Here is a 15,109-nt window from a genome sequence, read left to right as displayed (position 1 = left end):
TAATACCTGAAAGCTGGAGATGCATTACGGTCGAGGAAAATCTATTGTCCAGCATATAGTCTGGAGCCATCCCATAGATTATTTTATAAATGAATGTGCGCGTTTTGAAGATAATCCTGGCTTTGATAGGTAGCCAGGGTAATTTGATAAGAAGTGCAGATGCCCTATCAAATTTGGAAGCTTTTTAGGCCATCATAGCAGCTGTATTCAAGAGTTTTTTGGAATTTCTTTTTTAGGGATTCCTTGTTTGTTATGCATATGGCATTGAAGTAGTCTTAACTGTGACAGGATCAAGGTTTGTATCAGTGAGCTGAAGATGGATGTAGAAAAGAAAGGTCTGATTCTTTTTCATTTCCGTAGAGATTTGAAATTTTGGCAATCACCGTGTTTACTTGATCCTCACAAGTCATGAATCGGTCAATAATGACCCCTAAGATTTTTAGTTTAGATTCTAGTGGGTAAGTTGTCTGATAAATTGTGACACTGGTATGCTCTTGTGTACTGTTTTGATTGAATATGATTAGAAATTTGGTTTTATCTCTGTTTAATTTAAGACAGAAAGAGGAAGCCCAATCCTCCATCAGATCCAGAATTTCCTGGATGATATTTAGGATATTTTGGATTTGATTATCAAAAGGCAACTAGATGGTGATGTCATCATTATATGTAAAAGATCTCAAACCGTTGACTTTTAGGAGGCTACCTAATGGTTCCATCATTAATATTAAAAAGGATGGAAGAAATATGTGAACCCTGGGGCACTCCACAATCTATGAATATGCATGAACTTGATTTGCATATGCTGCCTCCATTATATGCAAATTTTTTCATGCATTTTCATTGTGGATATCCTGAAAACTTGACAGGTAAGTGGTACTCCAGAATTGGACTTGGAAAACATTGATATATAGTAATAAGGACTCTATTCAAAGTATTAGATGTTGTAGACCTGTCTAGACCAGTTCTAAGTTTTACTATCTTTGTTCAAAATAGTTTCCTAAATCGTAAGCTGGTGGAACTGGGTCGCTAGAGAGCTGGAGGTCTTTGGTATTAAGTAAATTATTGTCTAGGTGTAGAGTCTGTTTATAGACATTTGGCCCGCCCCGAAGCTCTGATAGCTTTCCTCCATTCGTTTTGTTTTCATCAGTGCAGTTTTTTTTACACCATTTCCTTTCAAGTTTCCTGCATAACCTTTTGCATTTAGGGTGGTGGTATGAAACCAAGGGGATGATTTTTTTTGTTTGTTTTGGTCTTCTCAGGAGCTATCTTGTCTAGAATTAGTTTTAGTCAAATTTTCCCATAGTTGGATGAAATTATTAGGATTTTCTGAGGACATATAAGAGTCTGACAGGAATTGTGACTAGAATTTTGTTGTCTGTCTTTCCTCTTGTGATGTAAGTAATGGGAGGTGATCTGTTTATTGATTTATGAATCACTTCCCTCCAGTTAAGTATGAATGTAAGTTTATTGTGATCTGACCAAGGAGTGGTCTTTCAGTTATAGTTATCAATGAAATGTGTGTTTAGAGATGGGAACGTATAGCCAAACAGGTCCAGAATGTGGCCTTTGTTGTGAGAAGAGTGAGCAGAAGGTCTAGTGAAGTTCCAAGAGTTTAAAAAGTTATTGAGATCTTTGGTGTTTGGAGTTTTTTTTTTTTTTTTTGTTACATTTGTACCCCGCGCTTTCCCACTCATGGCAGGCTCAATGCGGCTTACATACACAGGTATTTATTTGTAGATTTATATTCCTTTTCAGAATGGTATTCATAGCATTTAAACAGGTATTAGATATAAACTTCTCAAAAGATATTTGTGCTTCTGCTCAGCTGTGTGGTGGATGATATAAAACAATAGCAGTTAAGTTGTTTTCTAATTTGTCATCTTTAATTGTTCAAGCATTTAAAAACTTTTTTAGAATGTTTTTTTTTTTAAATTTTGAGCCAGTAGTAAACTTTTTGCCAGAGCTTGCACCAGAGAAAAAGGAGCTCAAGTTTGAGAAATGAGGTCTGATGCCGTGCCTACTAGCTGATATGGGAGCATTCCTAGTGCATTTATAGCATACTTAAAAGGAGACACTAAGCAGTAAAAAGGGCACGAAGGTAAAGGAGCCCTTCAGCTGAGAGTAACCTGTGGCAAGATCGTGTCTGCCCTATTGCTGAGACAGCTGCCGTCAAGCCTAGAAATTTATTTATTTATTTTTCCCCCAATTAGCAAACAGCTGTGCAGCCTAAGACCGAGCCATAGCAAACACTGAGGACCATAGTAAAAGCAAGAGAAACAAAATTAACGGTCCTAAGAGGTTTAGCTGAATGAAAAAGGCACCAATGCAGAGAGAGAAAACAAAAATTTACTCCTCAAACCAATGACAGTTGCTTGGGAAGCACAGTCATCCTCCAAGGCACACACAAAGGGAGGAAATACTCTTTCACGAAAAGGGTGGTGGAAGCATGAAATGGCGTCCCGCTGGAGGTTGTGGAGACGAGGACTGTGTCAGAATTTAAGAAAGGGTGGGACAGGTACATGGAATCCCTTAGGAAAAGGAGGAGTTAGTGGCTACTGAGAAGGAGCAGACTGGATGGGCCTTGGCCCTTATCTGCTGTCATGTTTCTAAAACACATTGCAAGAAAAACAGTGAGGTAACAGAACCTATAGTGTACTTCATACTTACTGCTATTGTCCCGCCATCCACATTGTAGCAGGCCTGGGATATTGAAATACTACTGAGGCACAGCTGTACAGCATTATTATATGTTGATAACAGCAACAACGCACTCTCCCTGCTGTGTGACAAATGCCATTGCTCTGTTTCAAAGCCTTATGCAAAGAAATGCAGAGAAGGCCAAGGGAGAATTGGGGGGGGGGGGGGGGGGTAGGGAGCTCAGAACCAATGACCTGTACCCTGACTACAGACGTAAAGGCCACTAAAATCCATCAGAAGAATGGAGCCCAAACCTTTAAAGTACCCCCCATCTCTACTGAATCTACATTTTGAAACTGGTTTACGAGCTTCTCCATGAAATTCAGAAAGAGTACAGTTAGTGCATTGTCCATCCACTTGGACACAGAGAAATACTGAAGTTCATGGAGGTGTGATGCCCTTAAGGGGACAAATCACAAGAAACTACTTTTGTTCTCTGTCTCCATTCTCTGGTCTGTGGACATAACCCATAAGTTCTGGACTGATCTGTTGGACGAAAAGGAATGACTTGATATACCAGTTAGCACAAGTTCGTTCTAAAGCAGTTTACATTATTAACATTGTGAGTTGATTGCTGTTGTGTGTATTAACTGTGATGTTAATGTGCCTATTCGTTTCATTAATCATACTGAGCTGAACTATTTTGTAAACCACTCTGGTTTTTAATAAAAGGGCAGTATATCAAGTGCAATAAATGAATTTACAGTATTAAAATTTACAAAGTATAATGTACAATAAAAATAAAATAAACAAAAAAACGTTTTTGTTAGAGATGTTGAGGTGGGTAAGCCAAAAACCTTCGAAAGAGATGGAGATGATCAAACTGGTGTGCCTGGGCTGAAGGAGCCATTTCATGATGCTTAAATGTTATGAGGAAATGGAGGTGCGCTGTGTACATCTAGTGGCACTATTAGAAATGATAAGTAGTATAATAGCAGTAGTGTCCTACAGGATGGAATTTACTCCTGGTGGTAGAGCCATCCTCACGAAGTGGCCTGTTTTCAAAGGCTTGTCAGTTCTGAAATGAAATAGAATCTTTTATAACTTGACGCCATTTATGGGACCAACACAGATATAATCTCAAACATGGAGTTCTATTTGAACTTTCAAGACCTCGTAACTCTTTGCTTCAGATGGGATCTTGAAAATTCATGTACTTCCTCACCATTCGATTATCTGTCCCACAGCCCAGTTAAAGGTATAGCAAGGAGAGGAAAAGTACCAGAAGTACTTTAGAGATTTTACCCAGAATACCCCTAGCTTATAAAATAAGACTTATTCTTTCATGGTATGTACAATAATCCCATGGTCCTCCCCAATTTGGAGACACTAATCCTAGAGAAGCCCTAAGCTCTTAAGTTATACTTGGTCCTTTCATGGATGTCTGCTCCCCCAGTCTTGTTTGTATGGGCCTAACCTACTCGCCTATGCCCTCTTGTCTTCTGAGAAAGTGATGCCTCTATCATGTAGGGGGTGATTCATAAGTTAATATGTTGGCCAAAGCTTTACTGTGTCTGTAGCAGAAGTTGCGAAGGCTGCCTGAAATAAAATATATTTGCATTTTGTTTGCAGCTAGCTTACGTTGGCAGGAAAGTCTTTCCCTAGATGGGGCTTTTTGGAGCGTGGATTCCGACCTTGGAACTGAACTGTACAACCAGTATCAGAGGATTAAGCACGGAGAAAGCTGCAGGTACTGTGCTTGGTGGAGTGAAGAACCATTTGCCTAGTATATATCTAGAACAGGTTAATCTTGAGATAGTTTAAATTGTTTTGAAAAGTACCTGCATATAATATATGTAAACCAATTTGGTTGTACCTACAGAAAGGTGGTATATCAAATCCATACACATTTAAATGGGGTAAAGGGTCAACTATATAACTTCATGAAGTATTTCCTAGTCTTTGCACCTTTTGTAGACCTCTATCACTGTTCTCTAAGCTGAAGTGACATAATCTCTTTAGCCCTTCCTCTTATGGTAGTTGTTCCATCCACTCAATCAATTTGGTAACCCTTCTCTGTGCCTTTTCCAGTTCCACTTTATCTTTTTTTGAGATGCAGCGACCAGCATTGTACACAGGTACAATCTTTCCATAGAGTGATAGAGGCATTACGATATTCTTTATTTTATTCTCTGTTCCTTTCTTAATTATACCAAACATTGTTTGATTTTTTTTTGGCCACTACTGCACACAGAGCAGATTTCAACATACCATCTACCGCCTAGTGGTTATTGCAATGGCCTGAATACCAGGGGAACTGGATTCGATTCCCACAGCAACTCCTTGTGACTCTGGGCCAATCACTTAACCCTCTATTGCCCCAGTACCTCTATATAATATGTAAACTGCTTTGATTGTAACCACAGAAAGGTGGTATATCAAATCCCATCCCCATTCCCCCTTCCCCTTCTCCCAGTGTGTATCACTTTGTACTTGTCCACATTAAATTTCATCTGCCATTTGGATGCCCGGTCTTCTAGTCTCTAAATCTCCTCCTGCAATTTTCACGTAGTCTGCATGTAATTTAACAGTTTTGAATAGTTTTGTGTCATCTACAAATTTGATCACCTCACTCATTGTCCTTATTTCCATTGGACCTGGTACATATCCTTGCAGCACCCCACTACCCCCCCCCCCTTTCTCCATTGATAATATTGTCAATTTAACCACACTGTCTTTAACCAGTTCCCTATCCCATGCCTTTTTAATTTTGTCAGGAGATTCTCATAAGGGACTTTGTCAAAAGCTTCCTGAAAATCTAAATGCTGTACATCAGCTGGCTTACCTTTATCCACGTGTTTAGTCACACCTTCAAAAAAATGTAGCGGTTTGGTAATGCAAGACTTCCCTTGGCTGAATCCACGTTGGCTCTGTCCCATTAAACCATGTTTGTCTGTGTTTGGTAATTTTGTTCTTTATATAGTTTCTACCATTTTACCTGGCACTGATGTCAGGCTTACTGATCTGTGGTTTTCTAGATCACCCCTGGAACCCTTTTTAAAAATTGGTGTTAGGTTGGTAACATTCCAATCTTTAGATATTTTGGATGATTTTAATGGCAGGTTACAGATTATGGGGATCTTTTACTAAAGCTTAGCTCGAGTTTTATGCAGCAGGGCCCATAGGAATAAAACGGGCCCTGATGCAGATAACTCGAGCTAAGCTTTAGTAAAATACCCTCTATAATTGTAAATCCGCAGTTTCGTTTTTGAATTCTTTCAGTACCCAGGGTGTATACCATCCAATCCAGGAGATTTGCTGTTCTTGTTGATTTGGCTTATTACGTTTTCTAGGCTCACCAATTTTTCATTTCTCTGTATCGTCGCCCTTAAATACCATTTCTGGCCCATGTAGGTATATCTTCCTCGGTAAAGACCAATACAAAGAATGCATGTAGTTTCTCCACTATGGCCTTGTCCTCCTTAGCCAACAGAATGTATCCCAAGTGCATTCTTAAGTTATATGAACATTTTTATTTAAAGTCTGTAGCAGTTTATTGATGTTTTGTATTCATTTCTGGACCAGGACCTAGAAATGAGCCGGTGGTATCTGGAAGTACCCTGTTTACTATGAGGGAGAGAGCGAGCGCCAAGCAGAGACACAGGGAGAGCTGTGAAAAGAGATGCAGGCAGGGAGAGAAAGGAGAAGAGGACTGGAAGAGAGACCCTAACTGCTGCTGTCTACATCTTACGCATCTAGTTTTTCATACATCAGCATACAACTATGGAACACACTACCAAAAGACTTGAAAACCATATACTACCACTTGCACTTCAGAAAATCACTTAAGACCCACCTGTTTAAAAAGGCAGACCCTACCGACCCAGCATAAACACCTGATCTCAGCGACACAACAACACTGAAGTTCGTAATGGCCATCACACAACTCTTCCGCTGTATGATACCTTTATGTCGTCCTACAACATGAACCTCATCCTTCCACAACATCACCTTGTATTTGTTTACTCCGGAGTCTGCAAACAGCTCTCTGGCACTATGCAAGCCACATTGAGCCTGCAAATAGGTGGGACAATGTGGGGTACAAATATAGCAATTAAATAAATAAGTAAAATAGTCTATCATGCTAAGATTGTGCAAGTAGAGTTTGGAGATTTGCTTGCATTGTGACCAAAAAATGTTGTTGACCTCTGCTTCACAATGTGGTGTGAGATCAGGTACTGAGATCTTGTGCCACATACCATGCCTAGATTAAAACCGAAAAGCGACCTATGAACTGACCAACTTCCGTAAACTACTAAAGACCCATCTCTTCGACAAGATATACCACAAAGATCAAATCATGTGATACTATTATACATTTCTAGAAATATTAATAATGCCTTCTATTATATTACCATGCAATCCAACTTCCTCTGTAACACCAAATGCCTTTTCTCTTTTCATTTCCATTATCCATGATGTTTTGTAAGCCACATTGCGCCTGCAAAGAGGTGGGGAAATGTGGGATACAAGTGCAATAAAAAAATAAAAGCTAATGTTTGAATATTCTGGAACCACATCCATTTGTCTGAACTAGGAGACGCCTGTAGTTGTGCAGTGCTGTGATCGTTTTGACCCTGTCTCAGAGCAAATATATATGTGCTGCTGCTGGAGCCTTCACATTTAGGGCCATAGTAAGATAATTATGTGTATTAGATGAAGGACAGCAGAGCCTGAGGCACCGGTGTATCACAGACTTACCCAAGAGCTCAGATTCTGTAATATTCTTCTTCTAAGGACAGTTATTTTGTTTTTACTTTTCTACACAGGAGGAATGTTTTGGGCATGATGCAAAGCATACACCGGAAGCAGCATGAAGAGGGGTCCATGGCTTTCTTTTTGCCACATTTGGTTTCTGAGCCTGGCTCTGTCCTAAATTTCAGTGCCACTGCGCTGAGGAATAGCACGGTGAGAAAAGCTGTTCTTAAGTCTTGATTTAAGGCTGCCATTCTAGTGCTATAAATATGAACAGAATCCAGCAGCCAGTTAGAATCACTAAGACCTTTTAGAGTGTTCTGGAGTCTTTAGTAGGCTGAAGGACCAATGGAATGAGGGTGATATAGTTACATAAGTTTGAGACCACATAGGTCCTTCCTTCAGATGTGATAGTAGAACTGCCATGAAGAAGCTTTTTTTTTTTTAATCTTTTTGTTAAGTAAACTGTGACACACAAAATGACCCTAGTAATAAATCCAATAGCTCTAACACTGACTGGAGTGTATTTGTGTAAATGGTGAAAGAAGCTTTTATATCTAGAGGTGGATGCAGGACAGGCATTCTCACAATGATGGTCGTCTTTTTTTCTGAATGTTATATCATCCCTGAGGGGGGATATTAGTGTGTTCAATTTTCAAAAAGCTGACCCTGCTTAGCTGCTCATGGCACCGTATAAATTAGGGCACTGCACTGCTGGTCTTTATTCATTGTGTTCATAGCAGAAGAACTAGAGGGTGGCAAGTTGAAAACAAACACAAGATAATATTAATCCGTGCAGCACATAGTTAATGTGAAATGAGATTATAGTCTACAATCAGATTATGTTAGGGAGAAAAAGAGAGAAGAGGTGGGCTTTGAGAGTTTGCTTAAAAGCAGGGAGGGAGAGTTGATTCCTGATGTATAATGGCAAGTCATAGCCTCTGACAGCTGTGGTGGTCTTTGGTTAGTGCCAACATGGAGCCAGGAGTTATGTGGGTACTACCGATATTCAGAGCCAGTGCTTGGATGGCTAACTGGACATGTTAGACCGCATAAAAAATGGTCCTAACTATGTCTGGTTATGGCATTGAATATCAACCATACCCAGTGGCTTCTGGGTGCTACCCAACACCCAGATATTCAGTGCCAGTGCCCAGATAGTGCCTGATGCTGAATATCCAGGTCTAATTCAGCTGGCAGTAGTGAGTGTTTAAAGAAACGCTGACCACTGCCGGTCAGATGTCGTCCCCAGATCATTTTTGAACTATTTGTACATTACTATTTGCATAGCTTGTATGAGTTAGTCTGAATTGTGCTTTGCTTTTTGGTTTCCATTACTGCTGTTTACAGGAATCGCCTTTTTTATTTGTCTAGGTTCAGTATTTTCTCTTAAGGAACCCCTCCTCTCTCCCGGTCACAGTACAGCTGCTTCCTCTGTCCTCCTATCCGGATCCACATCTCGCACTTGGCCTGTTGAGGAAATGGTAATGCACACCTTTCCGATTCATTACTAGACACTTGCTTCTTTCAAAGTCTCAGTGCTCTTCCACCACCCTTATTCCAAAGTGAAAACAGCAGCAACAACAAAAAACCCAGGTATATAGATTGGTAGGAGGGAAATGGCCTTCTGCTGGTGGAGAAGTTCTGGTTCAAGAGGTTGGCACAGATTAGGGAGTCCTTGACCCTGTTTTAAATCTGACTCATGCTAATAGTGACCAAAAAACATTAGTGCAATGAGTTTTTGGCCTCATTTCAGGTCCTAGCAGATAGGTAACCACCATTTGGCATTAATTGACATCACTGTGGTTAGTTTCAAGAGGGAGAAGATAGGTAACCACCATTTGGCATTAATTGACATCACTGTGGGCAGTTTCAAGAGGGAGACCTAATAACTGACAAACCAACAAAATATAGGAAACCGATACAAATATATGTTATTAACTCAGTAACTAAAGAAAAACCCCAAACAAACAAAAAACATAAAACAAAGATACAAACTTTATAAGTGCGGTGATGGAAATCTGAGTGACTAGCCTGAGAACTGGAAAAGACACAAACAATTTTGAGCACCTATGTACACATCGTGATAAAACTTGTTTTATGTTTTTGGCTATTTTATTTTGTTACTGAGTTAATAATAGTTGATAATATTTGTATCGGTTCCCTGTATTTTGTTGTTGGTTTACCAAGTACCATGCTCTGGTTAGAAAAAAAACAGTGACAAGATTTATGTAGGAGCCCAGACAGGAGCAAGATGGTCTCTTGCAGGAAATAGCAGCCATGGAGTAAATAGAGATGGGAATTAGAGGTGGTCAGCGTGCTTGGTGAGGCACACTGACCCCAACTGTTGCAGGGTCAGAAGTTCATCTCAATAAAATTCTCCAGGAGCTGAACCCCCCTGCACCTTGGTGGTGGAACTTCACAGTGGAAGGGCCTAGAAGTAACAGGCCTAGCTGACTGTAGCACCCAGAAAAGACATAAGGTGTGCATGGGGCCTGATGGGCTGGAGGTTGGATTGTGGGTCTCCCTCTATCAACATTGGGGCATGGGTAAAGGATGTTCCTGCGTTCAGCAGGAAGTGTGTGTTAAACTGTACGAACAATGGTATCAAATGTTATTTCTGAAATCTTGTATAGTTGGGGCCTTTTTCCACTGTGATTGGACTGTGAAGAGGGCTGGACCAAGGAAGGAGGACAGACACCAGTTGGGATTCCACCCCCCCCCCCCCCCCCCCCAAGTATTGGAGGTTAGAAAGCGTTCAGTTTCTGGTAGGTCTGATGCTTAAGGTACGGCACTCATCCAAGGTACTTGTACTAGACCAGAGCCAACGATTGTCAGCATGGCCCAAACTGAAGCTGAAGACCAGCTCTCATCCACTCTGCTTGTGCTGTTCAATAGTCTATAGTAACACTCAAGGACAATTGTTTCTAGCCAAAAAGGAGGGTTCCTACTGCCCCGAGTTTAAACTCAAGTTTAGAAGAAGAAGAAAAAAGCTTGTTAGCCATAACTGGAAGTAAGCAAGGTACTTGGCCTCCTTTTGGACCTTGCTATTGTTACCTTCATAGAATTCCCAGCCATCTTGGTGGCGGTTGGGTTACTAGAGCTCTCCAAGTATTCACACAACATTGGTCTGTCCATCCCCAAGGACATCTTGGATCTGGCATGTCCCTCCTTGGATTTTCTGTAGGTTTTGGGAGTTTAGGGACACCCCTTACTCGACTACCTGTGGTTAGGGTATAGAGCAGAGAATCTTGCATCTTATTCACCAGAGTTGGATTTGATTATGACAAGAAGTGGACTTTTTTCCTAGTACATGTTGGAGAAAAGGTTATACCTGAGTAATCCACAGGGTTGGGTACTAGCTTGGGCCCATGGTGAGTCTCGAAAATAAGCAGCTCTGCTGGAGGTGTTTTACTTCATTTTGGTAAATCAAGCTACAGTTCTAATCCAGGCCACACAAGGAATCTGAAAACACAGGGCTTCCCTAAACACCATTTCTCAGCACCAGCCCAGTGTGGGTTACATACAGTATACTTGGCTGTGTAAGAAGCAGGTGTCCCAGTGAAAGAAGATCCTCACTGATCAAAGGTTGGACATGTAGGGAGACAATAGCTAATGTGCACTACTACCTTCAAGAAACCAGTCTCCTTATTGTTCAATGTACCCCTGAAAGGAAAGACAGAGAGAATCAGATAAAACCTCTTTATCCTTAGGCACTTAAGAAGCTAGTGCTTCTGCCTCTGTTACCAAAGGTTGGCAGGCATTCACAGGAAGTCAGGTGGACTTGAGTGGTGAATCAGGGTACTGTCTGTAAAGGCAGTACCCTGAAAAACAAAGAAGAATAACCAAAATGATAAAGGGGATGGAATTCCTCTCATATGAGGAAAGGCTAAAGGGGTTAGAGCTCTTCAGTTTGGAAAAGAGATGGCTGAGGGGGAGATATGGTTGAGGTCTACAAAATTCTGAGTGGTGTAAAACGAGTAGAAGTGAATTGGCTTCTTTACTCTTTCAGAAAGTACAAAGACTAGGGGACACTAAAGGAAGTTGCATGGAAATACTTTTAAAACAAATAGGAGGAATTTTATTTTACTCAGCGAATAGTTAAGCTCTGTCCTTTCCTGGTTCTCTTCCTACCTCTCCCTCCGCACCTTCAGTGTTCACTCTGGTGGATCCTCTTCTACTTCTATCCCTCTGCCTGTCGGCGTACCTCAGGGTTCTGTTCTTGGTCCCCTCCTCTTTTCTATCTACACTTCTTCCCTTGGTTCATTAATCTCATCCCATGGCTTTTCCTAGCATCTCTATGCTGATGACTCCCAAATTTACCTTTCTACCCCTGATATCTCACCTTGCATCCAAACCAAAGTTTCAGCGTGCTTGTCTGACATTGCTGTCTGGATGTCTCAACGCCACCTGAAATTAAACATGACCAAAACCGAGCTTCTCATTTTTCCCCCCAAACCCACCTCCCCGCTCCCCCCGTTTTCTATTTCTGTTGATGGCTCTCTCATTCTCCCTGTCTCCTCAGCTCGAAACCTTGGGGTCATCTTTGACTCTTCTCTCTCCTTCTCTGATCATATCCAGCAGATCGCCAAGACCTGTCGTTTCTTTCTTTACAACATCCGTAAAATCCACCCCTTTCTTTCCGAGCACTCTACCAAAACCCTCATCCACACCCTTATCACCTCTCGTTTAGATTACTGCAATCTGCTTCTTGCTGGCCTCCCACTTAGTCACCTCTCCCCTCTCCAATCGGTTCAAAACTCTGCTGCCCACCAGGGTCGCTTTACTCATACTACCCCTCTCCTCAAGTCGCTTCACTGGCTCCCTATCCGTTTTCGTATCCTGTTCAAACTTCTTCTACTAACCTATAAATGTACTCTCTCTGCTGCTCCCCAGTATCTCTCGACACTCGTCCTTCCCTACACCCCTTCCCGTGCACTCCGCTCCATGGATAAATCCTTCTTATCTGTTCCCTTCTCCACTACTGCCAACTCCAGACTTCGCGCCTTCTGTCTTGCTGCACCCTGCGCCTGGAATAAACTTTCTGAGCCCATACGTCTTGCCCCATCCTTGGCCACCTTTAAATCTAGACTGAAAGCCCACCTCTTTAACATTGCTTTTGACTCGTAACCACTTGTAACCACTCGCCTCCACCTACCCTCCTCTCCTCCTTCCTGTACATATTAATTGATTTGATTTGCTTACTTTATTTTTTGTCTATTAGATTGTAAGCTCTTTGAGCAGGGACTGTTTTTCTTCTATGTTTGTGCAGCGCTGCGTACGCCTTGTAGCGCTATAGAAATGCTAAATAGTAGTAGTAGTAGTAGTGTGGTGACAGCGGCTAGCATATCTGGGTTTAAAAAAGGTTTGGACAAGTTCGTGGAAGAAGAGTGCATAGTCTGCTATTGAGACAGACATGGGGAAGACAGTACTTGCCCTGGGATTGGTAGCATGGAATGTTGCTACTATTTGGGTTTCTGCCAGTTCATTGTGACCTGAATTGGCCACTGTTCGAAATAGGATACTGGACTAGGTGGACCATTGGTCTGACCCAGTATGGCTATTCTTATGTTATGTTCTTAAGTCAAGCAGACTTGAACGGTAAATCAAGTGTCTGTAAAGGCCTTACCCTGAAAAATACCTACAAGGTGTTCACTGATTCATTGCAACAATCAGTCAAAGTTAGTATCTATGCTTATAAACCATGAACATAAGAACATATATAGTTTTGAATGGAAAAGGCTACGTCTGTCATAACAGTATCGAGCAGTTATGGCACATCCCACCTAGCCCAGGGTTAGCTGTGGTGAGTCCTATTCATTTGGACTAGTCTGGCAAAGAAGAAGAGGAAAGTTCAGTAATTCTTGTATGATGATTATCTTTTCTTGAGTCCTGCTAAAGTAGGCCATCATCCCACCCCAGGGTGGCAGTGGCACCGAGAAGGTGCTGGACAGTAGCAACCTGATATTCAGTCGCTGATGGTAAGCATTTCATAAAATGCTGATTGTCGCTAGCTAAATTAGCCCCCGATATACAGGCACCAGCACTAAATATTGGGGACTAAATGTGGGTGGTCAGGTTGCTGCAGCTTATGTGGGCCCAGTCGATGTTCAGCTAGGGCCTGCATAAGAGAGTTATGCAGGTCCCAGCTGAATATCGGCTGGGACCCGCATAAGTTAAATAATTCTTTTTAAAGTGCCACAAACTCCTTCTGGCCCCCCTCCTTGCTTCCTTTTGCACCCTCCCCCAGCACTCCTGGTAGGCCTCTCCCCACCCCCCGGACTTACCTTCTAATCCTAGGTGGTCTGGTCCAGAGGGTCACTGGGGGCGGGGGCAGGAGCACAGCCTCCTTGCTCCTTTCCTTAGAGGCTATCCTCGCAAAATAGCTCCCACAACCTGTCATGGCTGCCTTGTGGTACTTTACTGTGAGCTATTATATTAAAAGCAAGAAGCCAACAAAAGAATCAGTTGGACTGCTAGATGACCAAAGGGGCACTCAGGGAAGAAAAAGCCATAGCGGAGAGATTAAATGAATTCACCGAGGAAGATTTGGGAGAGATACCGGTACCAGAAATGATATTCAAAGCTGACGACTGAGAAACTGAATGAAATCACTATAAAACTGGGAGATGTAATGGAGCAATGTGATAATTGAAGAGTAGCAAATCTCCTGTACTGGATGGTATTCATCCCAGAGTACTGATAGAATGGTACCGGAAGATTGGAGGGTGGCCATTGTAATGCCGATTTTTAAAAAAGGTTCCAGAGGTAATCAGGAAATTATAGACCAGTGAGCCTGACATTGGTGCTGAGCAAAATGAATAGAGACTGTTATAAAGAACAAAATTACAGAGCATATTCAAAAGCATGGATTAATGAGACAAAGCCAACATGTATTTAGTGAAGTGAAATCTTGCCTCACCAGTCAACTGCATTTCTTTGAAGGGTTGAACAAACATGTGGATAAAGGTGAGCCGGTCGATATTGTATATCTGGATTTTGAAAAAGACATTTGACAAAGTACCTCATGAAAGACTCCATAGGAAACTGTAGAGTCATGGGATAGGAGGTAGAATTCTATTGTGGATTAAAAACTGTCTAAAAGATACAAAACAGAGAATAGGGTTAATTGGTCAGTATTCTCAATGGAGAAGGGTGGATAGGGGGTTCCCCAGGGGTCTGTGCTGGGACCACTGCTTTTTAACATATTTATAAATTATCTACAGATGGGAGTAACTAGTAAGGTAATGAAATTTGCTGATGACACAAAGTTATTCAAAGTTGTTAAATCACAAGAGGATCATGAAAAATTACAAGAGGACCTTACAAGACTGGGTGACTGGGCATCCAAATGGCAGATAATGTTTAATGTGAGCATGTGCAAAGTGGTGCATGTGGGAAAGAGGAACCTGAACTTTAGCTACGTGATGCAAGGTTCCACATTAGAAGTCACTGATCAGGAAAGGGATCAGCGGCTAAGAAAGCAAATAGAATGTTAGGTATTATTAGAAAAGCAATGGAAAACAAAAAGAGGATGTTATAATGTCTTTGTATCGCTCCATGGTGTGACCGCACCTCAAATACTGTGTGCAATTCTGGTCACCGCATCTCAAAAAAGATATGGTGGAATTAGAAAATGTACAGAGAAGGTGTGACGAAAATGATAAAGGGGATGGGACGACTTCTCTATGAGGAAAGGCTAAAGCGGCTAGGGCTC

General features: G+C 41.6%; 1 protein-coding gene across 3 annotated transcripts in view; it reads left to right on the top strand.

Annotated features, from left to right (window-relative positions):
* Positions 1 to 15,109, top strand: part of TMEM131L (transmembrane 131 like) — a 308,022-nt gene that overhangs the window by 215,709 nt on the left and 77,204 nt on the right. For all 3 annotated transcript variants that reach the window (XM_030191626.1, XM_030191627.1, XM_030191625.1), the window contains exons 16-18: positions 4,270 to 4,387; positions 7,467 to 7,605; positions 8,767 to 8,876. In XM_030191626.1, the coding sequence (XP_030047486.1) occupies positions 4,270 to 4,387; positions 7,467 to 7,605; positions 8,767 to 8,876 (367 nt within the window). The remainder of the gene's footprint in view (positions 1 to 4,269; positions 4,388 to 7,466; positions 7,606 to 8,766; positions 8,877 to 15,109) is intronic.

Source organism: Microcaecilia unicolor, chromosome 2, assembly GCF_901765095.1.
Source record: "Microcaecilia unicolor chromosome 2, aMicUni1.1, whole genome shotgun sequence".
Taxonomy (NCBI): domain Eukaryota; kingdom Metazoa; phylum Chordata; class Amphibia; order Gymnophiona; family Siphonopidae; genus Microcaecilia; species Microcaecilia unicolor.
Note: the sequence above shows the minus strand (reverse complement) of the source record. Positions and strands in the feature narration are given on the sequence as shown.